Source organism: Mus caroli, unplaced genomic scaffold (genome assembly GCF_978045245.1).
Source record: "Mus caroli unplaced genomic scaffold, Mus_caroli_1 scaffold_4, whole genome shotgun sequence".
NCBI lineage: Eukaryota > Metazoa > Chordata > Mammalia > Rodentia > Muridae > Mus > Mus caroli.
In genome coordinates, this window is record NW_028227259.1 from 8,995,454 (window position 1) to 9,015,561 (window position 20,108).

Below are 20,108 nucleotides of genomic sequence, written 5' to 3' on the forward strand. Positions count from 1 at the left end.
ACGTCTGTATATACCTTAAACCACTTCTAGCTTATTTGGTATCACCTAATATATAAATGCCATGTAAAATGTTTTTTCAGGGACAAGTCTATCTATGTTCAGTAGAGACGCTGTATTTCCCCCATTCACCTTCAGTCTAGAATTGGTTGGCTCTGTGGGCAAGGAGCTCCTGGCTATTGAGAGTTGACTGTTTGCCATGCCCTCCATCTACTCTGCTGGAGAAATATCTGGACCACAGCACAGTGGAGTCTTGTTTTGTCTTTCCATCACCAGCTTTGTGCTGCTGCCTCAGTGGCTTGAGTAGAACAGTCTTTTTTTTTTCCCCCCGCGGCTGGCCTTGAACTCAGAAATCTGACTGCCTCTGCCTCCTGAGTGCTGGGACTAAAGGCGTGCGCCACCACGCCCGGCTGAGTAGAACAGTCTTATTTCCTGTGCTGCTTTTGGAGCACAGATTTGACATACATGTTAGTAAGGTATGGTGGGCTCTTATGAAACCACAAACAAATGTCATTAAGTTTATTTTTCCTGTCATACCTGACACCTCACATAGTATGCTTTGTATTCTATAAATGGCTGAGGAAATAGGAGAACAAATGATGTACACTTTTGTAATTTAAAAACTCAATTCTTGGGTATAATTCAGCAGAAATGTGGAGAAAATTAGTTAAGCACTGTGGGGAAATCAAGTTTGTTTTGTACTGTGCTCCTGGCTAGCACTTAAGGTAGCTGTGTAGGAGTTAATGTGTTAGACAAACTTATCTAACAGTCATCTCCCCCTTTGCAGCAGTTTTTCTTTTGATATTAAAAGTTATTACAAATTATACAAATTAAAGCTGCTCCGCCCCAGCCCCCTTGAGACAGGGTCTCCTATAGTTCTGGTTATCCTTGAACTCACTTGTTTTGCTATGTGACCAAGCTGGTTTGAAACTCAGAGGTCCTCCTGCCTCTTCTTCCTGAGTGCTGAGGTTAGATGTGCCCCCTCTCCCAAACCATGGGCTTTCTCTGTGTAGTCCTGTCTGTCCTGGAACTCAGTAGACCAGGCTGGTCTTGAACTCAGAGATCCACTTGCCTCTACCTCCAAAATGCTGATCTTGAAAGTGGCATACTGCCACCACTTGGCCGGGATTAGATTTCTAATCAAATGATTAAAATGGCAGTCATAAGCAACTTAATGGCATCTGGAGCAGAATTAAACTAGTTTTAACTCTTGATCACTCTGTTTACACTTTTGTGCTCTTCCTTCTGGTCGTATACAACAGAAAATCAGAAATAGTGAATCATGCAACTGCACAATTTTTCTTTGTACCCTGTGAACTCTCAGGAGTTGGGCAACTACATAAACGTGAAATATTTTCAGTCAATTGGGTAAGGCCACTTCACTGAGATTAGATAACACATTTCTAGAACTGTAGTTGTAGTTTAATATAAGTGCGTTAGCAGAAATAGCCATATATTACCTGAGGAAATTGCTTCAACTAGTCTCTGTTCCTTACATCTGCACATGATAGGAGGTAGTACCCATCATGTTTATTGGAGAAAGTCAAATGACCAAACATGACAAATGCTCTAGCACACTGGTGCTTTGTGACAGCCTCACAGCTTCTGCTTCTGGGATTGAGTTACAACAGTAGATGTAAGAGCTGTGCTCTGGGTCTCACCATGTCCTCATGTTCGCCTCTAGCTTGGGGTGAAGGATGGGCATATGGAAGAAGGTTCATGAGGGAAGTGGAGGTAAAGGAGATGGGGCAGTAAGTGGACATTGAAAAGGTCCTGTCAGATTGCAGACTGGTTGGAAGGTGGCGGCAGAAAGCTGCCTTAAGATAAATGTGACTCACATAGCCAGAGTGAGCAGTGCAAGGGCTCACGAGAAACTGCATTCAATACCTAGTGTCTGAGAAAGCATTTTCTACCTTTTAATTTTTACACTTCTGAAACAGCATTTGGAGTCTGACTGTGCTGTTGTCAGAGCCCATGGCCAGACTTCATTTGCCTCAGTCGGTGTTTGACCGATACGAGCTGGTATCCTCAGTGCTAGCCATAAGTTATGTATCCATCGTAACTTGGTAAATTAATGGACAGCGTTTATTTTATAATTAGTAAATATTTCTGTATTATAAAGTAAGTATCTTGTAAGAAGGAGCTCAGAAAGTCATTTTTTTCCTTTAATACTATTTTTTCCACCTGTAAGCATTATTTTTTAGTGTTTCTCATGACTTGTTGAAGTGTGTTTACTATTAAGACATATTAATAATTTATTGTGTATTACACAAGGAAAAACTTATTGAGAACTATTCAGAGGCCATTAATATTGCTTTATCTTCATCTGTAAGCAGGTTGGTTATTGTGTTGCCTTTTGCATATATTTCTTGCCCATTTCTTTCCCTTCTTATTAAAATTGTTCTGGGAAAAGACTTTTTATACTTTTCCTCACCCAGAAGAGCTTCCAGTTAAGACAACTGCTTGAACAATTTTATCTGAACCAAGTAAACTTTATTTGCATTTACTTAAGCATATATTCCTGTGACCAGATCAGATTCCTCAATTAAATTTGGAGTTACACTGATCAAGCCTGGAATCTTCTTTTCTAAGTATTTTTATGACTCCTATTTTTAGACACTCAGAAATAACACTACATGGGCAGTTACATGACAGGAAGGTATTCATAACTAGATCTTATTTGGTTAGCTCTTTAGTTTCAAAAACCTAACAATTTGCCAGGTGTGGTGGCACAGGCCTTTAATCCCAGTGCTTGGGAGGCAGAGGCAGGCGAATTTGAGTTCAAGGCCAGCCTGGTCTACAGAGTGAGTTCCAGGACAGACAGGGCTACACAGAGAAACCCTGTCTCGAAAAACCTAACAATTTAAGAGGTTTTTTTTTTTTTTTTTTTTTTTTTTGTGGTGTGTGGCTGCTTTTGTTATTTTTATTTACAAGAGAGGAGTGCATTAAAATAATCTTTTGGGGTCCTTTGAAGACAACTCAGTAGGTGAGATGCTTGCTGTTAAAGTAAGAGTACCTGTATGTGGATACTCGGCACCACAGAAAAGCTAGACATTTGGGTGGTGGACACAAGTAGGTTCTGGATGCAGGGGACTTACTGGCTACACCAGGTCTGGTAAGAGATCCTGCCTCAAAAACTCTGGTGGACAGCAATTCAGGAAGACAACAGGTGTTGACCTCTGGCTTCCACACACATGCACAGATCCTGCACACTGGTATCCACCAGACACAAATAATGATCTGTATGTTAAGACTCAAAACAGGGTTGCTGTAGCCAGGCTGACCTCAGACTCTGTTTCTCCAGCTGGTGTTACAGAATATATCACCACACTCTGCCTGTTAGAGCCTTTAAAACATCAAAATGGTCACTATTAGATTGCTAACAGAACTAAAACTCAAAGCTACATAGGACAAAATCTCTGGAGGACAAAAGACGGCAGAGTGGGTAAGAGCTCGTACCACTCACTCCCCCAGAGGATCTGAGTTTGATTTCAAGACCCAAGTCAAGCATCTATACAAACTACAGCTCCAGGAAATCTGACACCTCTGGCCATTTCAGGCACCTGCATCTCCCTGTGCATACTATTGCGTGCACAAGTCCACCCTCACACAATTTAAAAAGAATTCTAGAAAACAATCTTAAAAGCACTTGTAAACTCAGCAGTATGGGCACCTGTTCCTGCGGAGAGAGATCAGGGCTTGATTTCTAGCACCCAGCTGGGCTCAACCTCTGCAACCCCAGTTGTGGGCAACATTGTGTTCTCTTCTGGTCACTAGTCACTGCTGCAGACACATTAGTACACATGAACTCAAAACTTTTCACAAGTATTGCTACCTGGATTTTATTGGCATTTGTTAAGTACCTTGTTACGGTAGCCACATAGTTTTTCAAAACTGACCACTTTGAATGAGGTACTATGTCTGAGACTTCCAAGACAAATAATTGGCATAACTAGTTTCTGATAGACTGGGAAAGTAGGTTCCCTAACTTCAGTAATAGGCAGCTCATTCATCCTAAGCAGCAGGGAGCTCAAGTGAGCCTATCCTATATAAAAATGCCACCCCAAGACTCTGAATTGGAACATGAGTTGGCACCCCTAAAATATTTCCAAAACCAATTTTTCCCTTCATAATTTAAAAGCATATTTACTCTGTTTATACAGAGCCACAATCCAGTAAATGTATACACAGTTATTTAACTAAAGACTTTGTATTTACATCAAGTCCTGACTATACACAAGGTAAGAGGCATGTGAAAAAATGAGGTCAGAAACAAGCTTTATTTACACAGGGATAAAGATATCAACTTAAGATATTGAATAATTTAGCTTTGGGTTGGCTACAAGTTCGTGCCACACCAATCCTGTTTCATAGTAGTTTAAGACTACACTTGATATTTTCCCTTAGTTCTGTTATCCTTTAAACTTGCAAACATTCGGAATACTGTATAGCTTGTTGAACAGCAACAGAAGTGAGACGATGTACTCGGAGGTCAGTCTCTCACAAAAAAGACATTATATCCAAGTTCTGTTAGAGCGCCAGCCAGTAAGGCCCATAAAGGAATGAAGACATAGGAAAGATTCATGGTAGTAAACTGTTCCAGTTTAGCACACAGTGCAAGGCAGAAGGCTAACTTAAGTAACATTGCAATGAGGTACCAGGCTTTTTTTTTAATGTTGTGTGATCCGTGTCGAGGGTCAAAGCCAGACTTACACCGTCCGGCCATTTTCACAATCAGCATGACAAGAAGGATAGTGTCAAATATCCAGACTGGAATAAATATGAGGAACCAGCTCCACGGTGCCTTCTCATCCAGTTTCAACACCAGCATGATGAGGAAGAGTAATGTGAAAAGCCAGGTGAGGAGTACTCTCTGAGCCAAGGACATTCTCATTTAAACAGTTTAAAGAGGCTGTTTCGGGGACGAAATAAGGGAGACACAACCTGAAAAGAAAAAAGGTCACAATTTGATGGCAGAAACCACTTTGATTCCTAGTAAAGTTGCCTGGTTCCCACTTCTCAGATTCTCTAATTTGGAAAACATTCTAGCATTAAAAACCTGTTTTAGCAATAACCAACTATTTTTGTATGCACACACATTCATATTTTCAATTCTGAATCATGTGTAAGTGTGTGGGTACTGCAAGTGCCTTCAAGAGGCTGGAGGTGGCAGATTCTACCGGAGCGCAGTTTAAGCAGTTGTGAGCCTCCCAACAGTGGGTGCTGGGAACAGCTCTCCAGTCCTCTGTAGGAACCGTCTATGTTATTTGTTTTGTTTTTCGAGACAGGGTTTCTCTGTGTAGCTCTGGCTGTCCTGGAACTCACTCTGTAGACCAGGCCGACCTCGAACTCAGAAATCCGCCTGCCTCTGCCTCCCAAGTGCTGGGATTAAAGGCGTGCACCACCACTGCCTAGATAGCAGTCTATGTTCTTAGCTGCGTTAACTTCGAAGCTCTCTTTCCAGTCCTTGCACCATTTCTTGTAGTCCATGACTGACTTAAGATAGTGTGGACACCGGGCATGAACTTCATTCATGAGCAATTGGTTCCTTCTCAGTGTTATCAGTCCAAGTCATGCCTTTAGATGCACCGCAGGGATGTTCTTAACCTCTCTGCATACTGGCAAACCTAGAGTTTTGCATTTAATTTCAAGAGGTGCCAAAATAAAGCACCCGAGGTCAACACATTGAAACGTGTTTTTTGAGCCAGGATTTGTGTGTAGCCCTGGCTATCCTGCAACTCTGTAGACCAGGCTGGCATCAAACTCAGAAATCCAACTGCCTCTGCCTCTTCAGCACTGAGGTTAAAGGCACGTGCCCCACTGCTGGGTACATCATGAGTTTTTGAGGATAGAATGACTGATGTAAACTTTATAGTTTATAGTTTTTATAAACAGCAAGACTGAAGAGGTGTCACTGGCTAAATAATCCACACAGGACTGATAACTACACTTGCATAGCATATAATCACCTTATGTAGGTACTGGGACTTGAACTCAGGTCCTCTGATAGAGTAGCAAGCATTTTTAACCAACAAGCAATCTCTCCATTACCCAGAACCTTAGCTCTGTTACTCTAGGATGCATCCTTATGCTTGGAAAGCCCAGTACCTCTCACTACCAGAATATTTTCAATTTCTCTTATTTTTTTTTCAATGCTAATGTCACTGAGATAATTCTTAAGAACTTCTACTTTCAGTTGGGAATTCATTAACTTATACCTTAGCTTAAGGTATAAAGATGTATTGTATCTAATCTTCACGTATGGATTTACATTTCAAGATTTTTTTTTGTGGCCTTTAAGTGGAAGGGTAGATACAATGGGGATGAGAAGGCAAACTACATGCAGTGGAGTAAGGCAGCTTACTCAACAGAGGGCAAGGAAACGGCAACAGCTGAGTAACATTGTATTCCTCTGATCACGTGGTCATGAGATTCTGAGAGGCACAAGTAGGAAAATTTCCTTCTCTCCTTCCACCATCCAGGTCCTGGGGACTGAGCTCAGGTCATAGGCCTTGGTGGCAAGTGCAGCATTTACCTGCTCTTACTATCCCAAGAACAACTAAGTAGGAAGTAATCTCCATGATAAAGCCACTGGCAAAAGACAGAGTGAGAAAGGCACACAGGAGAGAAGGGAAAGGTCACCAAGGGGAGAGGTAAACAAAAGGTGTGAGTGATACAGGAGAAGCAGGGACAAACAAGAAGCGCTGTGGTCAATCTATTGATAAAGTCTGCACATCTCTAGGATGGTAATCTTGGTAAACACACACCTGTTGCACTTCAGTAGTTGGATGCTGATGTCCTAGCACCTTCGCAGTCTCAACTGTTAGCAGTTTGCCTAGTTTGCAAATGCTTTCAACTGCAGGAATTTGGCTTTCTTTTTGAGACAGAGCTCTCCCTACATAGCCTGGCCAGCCTAGAACTTTGCTTACATAGACCAGCCTGGCCTTGAACTCTAAAGAGCTACCTGACTTGACTCTGCTAGGATTTAAAGGCACAGGAGTATAAGGAACTGCTCACATTAGGTTAAGTCATGGAAGGCAATTTTCTGTACCAGTCCTTTACAGAAAATAGGATATAATGGAATGAGATTAAATTTGGAAGCAGAGGTGGAGATGTGGGCAGGCTGCTTAATTAACTGTGTGTTTTTAATCCTGTGAATTATGTTTGCTCAGTCCTAACCTCTGATTTGGTCAATTTAAAGAACCTTTAACAAAGTTTTGTGATTATTAATATCCTTAAACACAACTTTTCTATATGGTACAGGATAATACAAACTTTATTCTCCCCCACCCCCACCCCCTTCAGGAACAAGTGTCAAGTTGAGTGCAATGACTATAGGCATTTTAAGACAAGAGGTGAAAGGAGGCCAGGGCTTAAGCTTATTGTGGTTACAAGTTTATAATTGTGGGTGGAAACAAAACTCGGTTGTAGAAAAGTATTCTCAACAATGGAGATGACCTTCCTGACATTTAACTGACGTTTAAGGATTACATACGCTGAACTACAGTGGTAATACAAGGTTCCAATTTTACAAAGACATACTGTTTTAACAGAATTTATTTGGGTTTTACCACCATTTTCTCTCTAAGGGTTGGTCCAAGGCTAAGATTTGCTCAACAGATATTTCTCACTTAAGGTGGTTATATCTGTTCACAGACGGTGTGGTTTTTTTTTTTTTTCTTGCCCGTATGATTCCGGATCCATTGTTGAAACCTTCAGAGTGTTTTCCCCACACATGGAAATACACACCTGCATCTAGTAATCAGTTGTGCGTAGTAGACTCATCCAAGGTCCTTCCCATACCATTCCATTTCCCTTCTCCCGCTACTGTTAATACTTCTAAATGAACTCTCCTTACCCGAAGACAGCTCTGTTTAACCAGCTCACAATTTCCTTCTCAAAATAAGTGGCCTCGCTGCTTACAACTTGGTTGACTTTAGGGCTCATCTGCCCTGGAACGTGAGGATCCTGCTAAACTATTCTGGTCTTTGGTTTGGAAATGCCCATGGTGGTTTCGCGGGAATATCTGGACTCTCCCAAACTCATGCTGGAATTTAATGCGTTTTTTTGCAAGACGCACCCCATAGCCGTCGTGCAAACGCGCCCGCACGCAGCATGAAGGGGTGAGGTCACCCAGAGGCAGCACAGACAGGGCAAGGGCCGAGCTCCCGACTCACCTGGTAGCGCGGCTGGCGGGAGAGCCGAGAGGGCAGCGAAGGTCGGGAAATCCGCCAGTTTGGATCCTAATCCTCTTCCACACTTTTCCCCCCATTAAATTCTTAGGCCCTCACATGATAATTAAGGAGAAGACATAGTTCCGCCTCTCCAAACCGCCGCAGCGGAGGCCCTCCGCACCTCACGGTTCTGCCCACATCCGGGGCTGTTCCCGCCGCCCTTGGCCTATCCCGGAGAGCAGAGCGAACGCCGTTCGGCGCTCACGGGCCCGTTTTCGTCGTTTATTGGTTCATTTGGCCGCCAGTAACTGACTGCCCTCCTTTTTGGTTCGATAAAAAAAAGGGAGGCAATGACCGCGCCCCCTGGGCCCGCCTCTTAGTCCTATAGGATGGTAGAAAAGTCAGTTTTCCGCTCACGCCCGCCGTCGGCCCCGCCCTCGCTCGCCCGGACCCTCCCACCCTTCTCGCCCCGTCCCTTAACCTGCGGGCTGCGGCGCAGACTCCGTGGCCGGGCAAGGAGCAGCGGAGGGGGCGGGGCGTCCCGGGAGGCGGAGCGCGGTGCGGGCGGCGCGAGGGTGGAGGCAGCGCGCCGCCGGCGGCGGGGCTGTAGCTCTTTGGGCTCCAGCGGCGGCACTAGCCTTCGCGACTCTGCGCGTCTCCCAGCCGCTTCCCAGCGGCGCGGCGCCGGCGGCTACGGTAAGCGCCACAGCTCCATGCTCGGCGGGCCATGTGGAGGTCGCTGCACTCTGACAGGATCCCAGGGCTGTGCGGACCGGGCGGCGGGGCGGCGGGGCGGCGGGGCGGCGGGGCGGCGGGCGGGATGGGGGCGCGGGCTTCGGGGTCGCCGTGGCGCCCCCTGCCACGGGCACCTGCGGGCCCCGCTCGGCCGCGGCCCCCTCCCATCGCCGGGGCGCGGCGGCTGCGGGCCGGAGCTCGGCGCGGTGCGCGCGCCCCTGCGCTCCTCCAGCTTGGGGTCGCGCGGTCCCCAGAGGGCGTGTGGGGGCGGCGGGTGGCCGGGCCGGGGCCCACGCGAGGTCCTCTAGCGGCCCGAGGCGCGCGCGGGCTCGCGGACGGTCGTCCTGCGTGCAGGCACTGCCCGCGCGGAAGGGCAGCTGCTGCTCCCGCAGCTCCGGCGCACTGGAGTTGCGGCTCCTACAGCGACTGCGGAGGGGCGGCTACCCGAGTCTCGCGCGTGGGCCTTGCAGGGCATTTCAGGTCTGCAAACAATGCAGTGGTCCATAGGCATGCTTCACCTTGTTTCCGCCTCGTGTTGACAGCCAGCGTTCTAGTATTGTTCTGGTATTGTGCTTTCTAACTCATCACTGCCTTGTTAAACTTCAGGAATCATTTTGTTAACCATTTTATTTTTGACCCGAGAACACCTGGGGACTGTATTAACATGTGCTACTGGGAAAGTACAATGTGGAACAATTAATCTTCCTTGTGGGTTTTACATACTTGGGTGTATGTAAATTAGGTATGCAATTTACAGTTGTTTTGTCAGTGGTAGACGTTGCTTACTTTGATGTTACTTTACGTGTAATACTTTCGTAATTTTTTATTGCTTTCATCAAACATTTTTAAGCTTTTCTTGCCTGTTTTCTTCTTCCGAGTCTTTGATTTTAAGTGATTATGAATTTGCTAGGTACTTTCGTATATCGTTTTTTCTAACACTGGACTTCCACGTGCACTTTAGCCAAAGCCCTAACTTAGGTTTGGTGTACAGGCTATAGATTAAAAGGGAAGGAAATGGGTATTCCTGTGAGTTTTATGATTCAGACTCTAGACTCCAGAGGAAAGAAATCGGGAGGTCCGGGTAGACTGAGCCATGTCTGGAGCCAGAAAACAAGGTGGTTCCAGGAAATTTCTTAAGTTTTTCCCTCTTTGGAAGTAGTCTGCCTCCTGCACAGGGAAGCTGTTGAATGCATTAGTTAGTACCAGGACTATCTAATGTTGGGTGGCGAGGATTCTGAGTTTTACTATATTGTAGTAGATCATAAAAATGTATTTATTTCAAGTGCATCTAACTGTGTGGGCAGTCTTGCATAGTCAAGCTTGCAAGAGTTAAATATTTTAAAGGTCAAATTGGCACTGGAGAGTTGATGCTAAAAATAAAGATGGCCTGAACAGTTTTTAAGTGGAAACCTTTTTGGCTAGTTCAGTTTATGTATAATTGTAGGGAATATGTATTGCATATATCGTCACTAAGAGAATTTATGTTAGTATGTTGAAAAAATGAAGATCATAAATTAGTTGGATTATTTATATATTATGTCACATAATCCAATGAGTAATTACTATTCTCTATTTTACAACTAAGATTTAGTTAACTAACTGTTCGAGATTTTAATGGTAATAAAATAGAGTTGATAGATTCACTTATATAACCAATTTAATTACAAGGACTACATTTCAATTATGCTTTTGGACTACAGTTAAATGGGAGTAGACTTGGTAGAAAGAGACTAATAAATAGACAACAGTGTTGCAGGGTGATAAGCTGAATCCAGCTCTTTCTCTTGTAACACTTTCAGATCACTGTGTAAACGCAAATTTGAGTGTTGTTAAAGAAGTAGGGATGAAGTCAATCACTGTCACTGTTCTTCGGAGTCAGCGGGTTTTTTTTTTTTTTTTTTTTTTTTTTTTGAGACAGGGTTTCTCTGTGTAGCCCTGGCTCTCCTGGCACTCACTTTGTAGACCAGGCTGGCTTCGAACTCAGAAATATGTTTGCCTCCGCCTCCCAGGTGCTGGGATTAAGGGCGTGCGCCACCACTGCAGTCACCAGGAGTCAGCGGTTTAAGAGGAGAGATATTTAAACAAAGGATAGTACCTCATTGTGTTGTGACAGTGTGTGGAGTCTGGCTGACTTTATGGAGAGTTTAAAGGATAGGTACCTGGGTCACGTGTGCTAGCATGTACCTTTAATTCTATCTAGGTTTTGAGAGCCAGAGACAGGGAGATGTCTGAATTCTAGGACAGCCAAGTGTACATAATGAGACCTGTTTTAAAGCAGTAACAACAAAAACCAAACCAAAGGGGTTGGAGAGATGGCTCATTGGTTAAGAGCACTGGCTGCTCTTCCAAAGGACCAAGGTTCAAATATACATGCAGGCAAAACATCAGTGCACATAAAAGTAACACTGGCTGCTCTTCCAGAAGACCTGGGTTCAGTTCCCAGCACTCACATGGCTGCTCATAACTGTAACTCCAGTTCCAGGAGATCCAACATCCTCCTCACCCAGACATACATGCAGGCAAACCATCAGTGTAAACTTAAAACAGAAAAGGAAGGAAGGAAGGAAGGAAGGAAGGAAGGAAGGGAGAGAGAGAGAGAGAGAGAGAGAGAGAGAGAGAATAAAACAGAAAAGGAAGGAAGGAAGGAAGGGAGAGAGAGAGAGAGAGAGAGAGAGAGAGAACCAAACCAAAACAAGATAGTCACTAGAGTTTGAATACCTGTTGATCTTTGTTACTGTGAGCATGATACCACATCAGTTTCCTTATTTGTTGAGCAGAGAGGATAGTACTTCTAAGTGGATATTAAGTACTAAATAAAATGATAAGCACTGAACAAAGAAGGAAGAACACGTATCTTTTATTTTTTAAGAGAATGGTTGGGAGGTCCAGGGAGGAGGTTTCTTTTATTATTATTATTATTAGATATTTTCTTTTTTACATTTCAAATGTTACCCCTTTCCTGGTTTCCTCTCTGAAAATACCCTCCCCCTACCCCCTTCACTTCCCCCTGCTCACCAACCCACCCACTCCGGCTTCCTGGCCCTGGCATTCCCCTCCACTGGGGCATAGAGCCTTCACAGGACCAGGGGCCTCTGGGAGGAGCTTTCTTGAGCATTGGAGACTTAAGTAGTTTCCATAAATAGAGAAGGAAGGAAGATACTCCATACAGGAGAAGACAGTCTCACACCACGAGTCTAGCTTGAGAGAATGGGGATTGTAGCATTATATATAAGTCCTTGTGAATATCAACAATAAATGCTAATTTGCATAGATTGTGTCTCGGCAGAGTGAGTATATCCGATTTTGAAAATCAGAAATTGCCAAATAATCATTTTAGTTATTTTTTTTTTGTTGTTGTTACTGTGACAAAACACCATGACCAAAAGCAACTTATAAAAGTATTTAATTTGGGGCTTATGGTTCTATAGGTGAAGAGTCTGTGACCACCATGGTCTGGGGAGACTGGCATCAGGCAACCAGGAGGGTCCTGAAATAGTAGCTGAGAACTTACAAGTTGATCCACAAGCATTAAAGCAGAAAGAAAGAGAAAAACTGGAAATAAATGGGCTTTTACCCCCCAAGTGACGTAACTCCTACAACAAGGCCATCTCTCGTAATTCTTCTCTAACAGTTGCTAACTGGAGGGCCTAAAATACGTGAGCCCGTGGGGGCCATTCTCACTTAAAGTATGGCATACACTTAGAGAAGCAGTCTGTCTGTTATATTTTTACCTAATACTTACCCTTCACTTATTTTCCAAGTGCCTCTTCGGTACATTTTTAAACATGTCTGCTTAGTCAGGCATTTCACCAGTTCATTGAGCTTTTTCTTTCTAAGCTGTAAATGAAGACAACGAAACACTGGCAGAAGCCTTTGCACTCTATGTTGCCTCCTTTATATAGTAATCTTTTTGTTTGTTTGTTTTTGTTTTTGTTTTTTTGAGACAGGGTCTGTCTGTATAGCCCTGGCTGTCCTAGGACTCACTCTGTAGACCAGGCTGGCCTCGAACTCAGAAATCCGCCTGCCTCTGCCTCTGGAGTGCTGGGATTATAAAGGCCTGCACCACCACGCCCGGCTATATAGGAATCTTAAAGTGGCTTTTGTTGTTCCTAATCTCTGCCTAGTCTAGAAACTCCTATATCAGCTGATTTCCTCCCTCCCTCCCTCCCTTCTTTCTTTCTGGTCCTTTTTTGAGACAGGGTCTCACTATGTAGCGCTAGATGGCCTGGAACTCCATATAGACCAGATTGTCCTTGAGCTCAAATTCTACTTCCTCTGTCTGGGACTAAAGGTATGTGCCATGTGCCTGCACAGCCAGCTCACTATCTTAAAACCAGCGCGGGATAGGATGGTGGGGCGGAATGTTTTCAATTGGGACTGCACTTGAAACTGAGAGAAAGGGTCCATGTTTATATTTCTCTTGTTAGCAGGGAACTCTACAGACACTGGGTATAGAAAACTGAACTATCCTCACGCCATCACCAGAAACCTCTGAGTCAGATGCACATACAGGTGACATTTAGGACAGCCGTATTTTCAGTTCAGGTTGTTAGTGTTATGCAAGTGGCTGAAAAAAAAATCCATAGGTTTGCAAAGAAAATGCTGACTGCTTCCTAAAGCAGGTATTTTCTTCCTCGGCAAGAAAGAAAATATGCTGGATTTAGTTCTGAATAGTGAACATGAACTGGGGCAGGAAATGGCTGTGGCTGAAGAACTCCCTGATAATAATCATAGCTAGATTAAATTTGACATTTAGTGAGAGGAAGTAAAGAAAAGAAGGCAGTTTTCTGGATGTAGAAGCAGTAGAAGAACTATTAGGAGTTTATCTGCAGAAATTTTGAAGACTAATAATAGGCACTGATAACATTTAATAAAAAACCTCAAATGAGCTGATAATAAAACAGTGAATAAAAGATAGCAAAAATTTATGAAAGATATTTGAAAGTTATGTAGACAAGTTACAGTCTTCCATAGATTGAGGGTTAGGTCTAAATTCTGTCATTGGCCGATTCAGCAACTCTGGGTTCATTTAGTAACTTTTTTTGGAGTTTGGTTTTATTCTTGAAATACAAATGTCTATCTTGTTGCACTTTGATGTTAGAATACTTACGTGAGCTATTAGATGCCTTGACATAGTATTTGGCTCATTAGACGTACTCAAAAGCTGATTGTTGTGATTATTTGACTGCATTGGACTTTAAAAAGCAGTCTGGTGGTCGTGGCACACACCTTCAATCCCAGTACTTGGGAGGCAGAGGCTGGTATATCTTTCTGAGTTTGGGGTCAGCCTGGTTTATGTAGTGAGTTCTAGGACAGCCAGGGCTACGTAATGAGGTGACCCTGAATAAAAACAAATCAAAACAAAAACAATCAAACAGACCTAATAGAAAACTCCAGAAAAAGGTAACAAAACTAGAAAATGGCAAAAGTAACTCAGGAAGAAGCAATACTCTGGTAGTCATTTACAGGCAGCGTTTAGTAAAAAATTACTAGAACCACATATATATGTAATGAGTTTAATATTCTTAATGTCAAGAACATAAACTTACTGAAACTGGGTCTCAGCATTGTGATTAAAGCATATAGATAAACGAACTTATTTTTCCTTAAGTCTCCATCTTATTTCTGAAATATTTTTCCATATACATGCATTTGTGTGTGTGGGGGGGGATTGTGCACAGGAACATGTCTGTGTATAAACCTAGGACAGAAGTTAGCATTGAGTATCTTCTTCAATTAAGCCCTATCCTCACTGGACTCGGAGCTCACTGATGGGGCTAGCCTGCTGGCCAGCAAGCCCAGGATTCTCCTGTCTACCACCCAGCTGATGTGCAGGGATTACATGTGGACCGACGACGACCTGGCTTAATTGGGTTTGGGTAACAGATCTGAGAATCTCATGCTTGCAAGGAAGCTGGGAATTGAGCCATCTCCTAGAATTTTATTTCTAAATCTTTAATAGAGATTAATTACTTCATTTTCAAAATGTTTTTTTAACTTCATTATTCTATCTCTATATGAAGCATGAGCATGAGTGTGTATGCAGGTCAGAGGGCAGTTGGTTCTCTTCTACTTTTCCATGGGTTTCAGGGCTCAGTCTTAGAAAGTCAGGCCTGTGTGGCAAGTGCTTAACCCACTGAGTTATCTACTGTGGCCTTGTCTTAGTCACTGTTCTACTGCTGTGACAAAGGACCATGACCAAGGCAACTTAGGGAAGAGTTTTTTGGGGGCTTACAATTTCAGAGAGCTATTACATGATGTCTGTCATGGCAGGGAACAAGGGTGGCAGGCACGAGTGGCACTGGAGCAGTAGCTGAGAGCTTATGTCTCATCTACACGCTTGAGGCAGGTGGAGGAGGGGGGAGCTACCTGGGAGTGGTGTGGGCCTTTGAAACCTCTGACTGGGGGACCAAGCATTTTCGTGTATGAGCCTATGGGAGGCATTCTCAGGCAAACCACCACATTCTACTCCCTGGCTTCTATATACTTGTAGCCGCATCGTAATGCAAAATGCATTTAGTCCATCTTCAGAAGTCCCCGTAGTCAAGGCAAGTTTTAGAAGAATGTCCTGGGGCCTTAAGTGTCAAGAGTTAGCTTAGTTCATGGTTGTCATGGTGGGAAGCATGGCAGCAGGCAGGAATGGTGCTAACGCTGGGCCTGAGCACTTATATCTCATCCTCAAATACAAGGCAGAGAGAGTTAACTAGGAATGGCATGGACTTTTGAAAGCTCAAAAACCCATTCCCAGTGACATCTCTGGCAAGGTTCTTGTACTGGCTGGTTCTGTGTGTCAACTTGACACAAGCTGGAGTTATCATAGAGAAAGGAGCTTCAGTTGAGGAAATGCCTCCACGAGATTCAGCTCTAAGGCCTTTTCTCAATTAGTGACCAAGGGTGGGAGGGCCCCTTGTGGGTGGGACCATCTCTAGGCTGGTAGTCTTGGTTCTATAAGAGAGCAGGCTGAGCAAGGCAGGGGAAGCAAGCCAGTAAAGAACATCCCTCCATGGCCTCTGCATCAGCTCCTGCTTCCTGACCTGTTTGAGTTCTAGTCCTGACTTCCTTTCATGATGAATAGCAATGTGGGAGTGTAAGCTGAATAAACCCTTTCCTCCCCAACTTGCTTCTTTTTTTTTTTTTAATTAGATATTTTCTTTATATACATTTCAAATGATATCCCGAAAGTTCCTGTACCCTCCCCCAGCCCTCCTCCCCTACCCACCCACTTCCACTTCTTGGCCCTGGTATTCCCCTGTACTGGGGCATATAAAGTTTGCAAGACCAAGGGGCCTCTCTTCCCAGTGATGGCCTACTAGGCCATCTTCTGTTACATATGCAGCTAGAGACACGAGCTCTGGGGTACTGGTTAGTTCATATTGTTGTTCCACCTATAGGGTTGCAGACCCCTTCAGCTCCTTGGGTACTTTCTCTAGCTTTTCATTGGAGGCCCTGTGTTCCATCTTATAGATGACTGTGAGCATCCACTTCTGTATTTGCCAGGTACTGGCACAGCCTCACGTGAGTCAGCTATATCAGGGTCCCTTCAGCAAAATCTTGCTGGCATATGTAATAGTGTCTGGGTTTGGTGGCTGATTATGGGATGGATCCCCGGGTGGGATAGTCTCTGGATAGTCCATCCTTTCGTCTTAGCTCCAAACTTTGTCTCTGTAACTCCTTCCATAGGTATTTTGTTCCCTATTCTAAGGAGGAATGAAGTATCCACAGGTTGATCTTCCTTCTTCTTGATTTTCTTGTGTTTTGCTAATTGTATCTTGGGTATTCTAAGTTTCTGGGCTAATATCCACTTATCAGTGAGTGCATATCATGTGTGTTCTTTTGTGATTAGGTTACCTCACTCAGGACGATATCCTCCAGATCCATCCATTTGCCTAAGAATTTCATAAATTCATTGTTTTTAATAGCTGAGTAGTACTCCATTGTGTAAATGTACCACATTTTCTGTATCCATTCCTCTGTTGAGGGACATCTGGGTTCTTTCCAGCTTCTGGCTATTATAAATAAGGCTGCTATGACTTGCTTCTTGGTCCTGATGTTTGTGCAGGAATAGAAACCCTGACTAAAACATGGTGCTTTAAAAATGTTAGTTTTAGTCAGGTGTGGTGGTGTACTTCTGTATTCACAGCACTGGGGAGGCAGAGGCAGCTGAATCTCTGAGTTCCAGGCCAGCCTGGTCTACAGAGAGATTGCCAGTACAGCCAGGGCTACATAGAAAAACAAAATTACTTTTAAAACATTTGTATGTGTATATCTTGTATAGAGAGCATATTTTCACTCTTTTTCCTGTCTCTACCCTCCCTTCTCCTGCTAGTGCCCTTTGACTCCCTAGGCAGTTCTGTTTTTTATGGTGTGTGTGTATGTGAAATCTAGAACTCAGAAATAAGAGAAAACATATTTGTTTGTCTGATATTAGCTAAATTCATTTGTGTGATTATGTCCAGTTGCATCCTGCAAAGGACAGAACTTTGTTATGGCTGAAAAAAGGTCCATGTGTCATGTTTTCCTATCTATCCTATTGGACACCCAGATGGTCCCAACTTTAGCTATTGGGAGTAGTACTGCAGTAAACACTGATGTGCAAGGATCTGTGTGATGTATTGGCTTGGAGTCCTGGGTATACCCAGGACATAGAGCTGACTCATAGAAGATCTGCTGCTGGGTTTTTATGAAACCTCTCCACAGACCTCCACAGTGGCTGTGTGCTAGCTTACATGCCCACTGTCATACAAGGTTCCCATTTGTCTGCAGCCTTACCAGCAGTTGTTACTTGTCTTCTTAACTGAGATGCTGACTGGAACAAGGGAGACTCTCACTGTGGTTTTACTTTGTACTTGCGATTTTGATTTGATGGCTAGTGAAATGGGAGATTTTTTTCCATACATTTATTGGCCTTTGATTATTTCACTTTTTGATTATACAGATCTTGGTATATCTTTTTTTTATTGAAAAAGTTAATATTCATTTATCTTTGTGTATATTTGTGCTTGCATGTGTATGCACGTGTGCTGCCCTCAAGGACACATGGACACTGTGTAAGTGCTGTGGCTCATGTGTGGATGTCAGAGGACAGCTTGGAGGGTTTTGTTTTTCCCTTTCACTGTCTGAGTTCCGGGGATTAAATGCAGGCTGTCAGGTTTCTTGGAAAGCACTTTGACCTGGTGAGTTATCTTGCTGGTCCCATTTTAAACTTAAGAACACTTATTTTATTAACCCTCGATATGGTCTGTCCATCTGTCTGTTTATTATGGGTTAGTTTTGTTTTTGAGATGGCCTGATTTTGTAGCTCTGTCCACACCGAAACTTGTGGTAACCCTCCTGACTGTCATCCCAGGGGCCAAAATGACCTGTGTGTGCCACCGCACTGGCACAGCTCTGCCTTAAATGATTCACGTGCTCTTGAAAAGAATCCCGGGAATTCTAATGAGTTAAATTGCTTGATAGCATTAACTCTTTAATATTCTTTGATTTTTTTTTCCCTCTCTCTACTTCTTTATCTGTGGACTGATTGATTTCCTAGCACTTCTTTCAGTTTTTCCTAAATACATTTGAAATTCTTCTACTGCATGTATTCATACTTTGGATTTTATGATCTCTCAATGAATTAGAGTCCTTTATTTTATTTTTTTAATTTATTATATGTAAGTACACTGTAGCTGTCTTCAGACACACCATTAGAGGGCATCAGATCTCAGAGTTACAGATGGTTGTGAACCACCATGTGGTTGCTGGGATTTGAACTCAGGACCTTTAGAAGAGCAGTCGGTGCTCTTAACCGCTGAGCCATCTCTCCAGCCCAGAGTCCTTTATTTTATATTATATAATTGCACCTCTTATTTCTGGTAATATACTTTGGACTGAAACCTACTTTACATAGCCTTTGAGCTTCTTTTGATTACTGTTAGCATAGTATGTTGTTTTAATTTTTATATCTTACTTATTAATTTGTGTATATATGTATAGATAGATGTATGTGTTGTGTGTATGCTTATGTGCATGTGAATGCCAGAGGTCATTGTCAGCTGTTTTTCTCAATAACTTTTCCACCCTATTTTTTGAGGCAGTGTCTCTTTTGAGCCCATCAGTTGGTTAAATTGGCTGGCCAGCACACACCAGGCCCAGAGACTTAAATGAGCTCCCGGTGATAACATTTAACTTTGGCTTGCATTTTATAATCCACTTTATCATTTCTCTTAATTTGTTCCATTTACATTTAATGTGATAGTTTATTTTAAGTCTACCAACTTGTTTATTGAGACAGGGTCTCACTGTGTAGTACTGCCTGACCTGGAACTCAGAGCGGTCACTCTGCCTTTGCTTCTTAAACTCTGGTACTAAGTCTGACATCTTGCTGTTTGTTTGATTTGTTCTTTTTTGCCTTTGTAGATCAGCTGTTGTCATTGTCATTGTTTGTTTGTATTGGGTAGTGTGTAACTTATGTTTAAGTAAACAATGTTTTATGTTGAGAAATACCACATTCTGGTTCTCTTTTAAACTTGGTATGCTCTCTAGGCTGTGGTGTCACAGCACTCGGAGGCAGAGAGAACTCCTATGAGTTCAAGGCCAGCATGGTCTACAGACTGGGCTCCATGACAGCCAGGGCTACAAAGAGAAACTTTCTTGAAAAACAAAACAAAGTATTTTTGTAGCTTTTTTTTTTCTTCTTTCAATTTTGTTAAATATATAGAACATTTAGGGGAAAAAGGTTCTTAAATTTATTCACTATTTTCAGAGCTCTTATGTTCTTTCAGTGGTCATAGTTTTGTATTTGATGTCATTTTCATTTTGCTTGAAGGCCTTACAGTCATAGTTGCGTTAGTGCCAAGTTTCTGCTGCTGAATTCTGTTAGCTTCTTATGTCTGACAACCTTTTGGTTTGGATGGAGGGACTGAAGCTCTGGCCTTTGACCATGCCACAAGTGCTCTGTTACTGATAGGGAGCCACTCCTACTGAACTGCATCCCCCCCCCCCAGAGCCGGGAGGTACTACTTCAGTGCTTTCTCCCTACGTAGTTTATAATCTAAGGACCTGCGTTTAAGTCTTCAATTAATTCTGAAGTAATTTTAGTATATAATGTAAAACAATGGTATACAGATCCCTATATTTCAGACTAGTATTTGTGATGGAAGAGTTTGTTCTTCTGCCATTGAGTGGTCTTACTTTCTTTGTTGAAGATTATTAGACCATGCT

The 20,108-nt window shown here is 43.1% G+C and overlaps 2 protein-coding genes across 2 annotated transcripts in view; one reads left to right on the plus strand and one right to left on the minus strand.

Moving 5' to 3' along the window:
- Nucleotides 1-4,258: 4,258 nt before the first annotated feature.
- On the minus strand, nucleotides 4,259-8,542 carry Tmem60 (transmembrane protein 60). Its single transcript, XM_021163276.3, has 2 exons — nucleotides 8,175-8,542; nucleotides 4,259-4,941 (listed from the first exon to the last, which is right to left on the minus strand). Exon 2 carries the CDS (start codon nucleotides 4,889-4,891, stop codon nucleotides 4,490-4,492), a length of 402 nt encoding a protein of 133 aa, XP_021018935.1. The 5' UTR covers nucleotides 4,892-4,941; nucleotides 8,175-8,542; the 3' UTR covers nucleotides 4,259-4,489.
- Nucleotides 8,543-8,748: 206 nt separating this feature from the next.
- Nucleotides 8,749-20,108, plus strand: part of Phtf2 (putative homeodomain transcription factor 2) — a 112,719-nt gene continuing 101,359 nt past the window's right edge. Inside the window, exon 1 of the mRNA XM_021163161.2 lies at nucleotides 8,749-8,867. The gene's annotated coding sequence lies outside the window, so the exon portion shown is untranslated. The remainder of the gene's footprint in view (nucleotides 8,868-20,108) is intronic.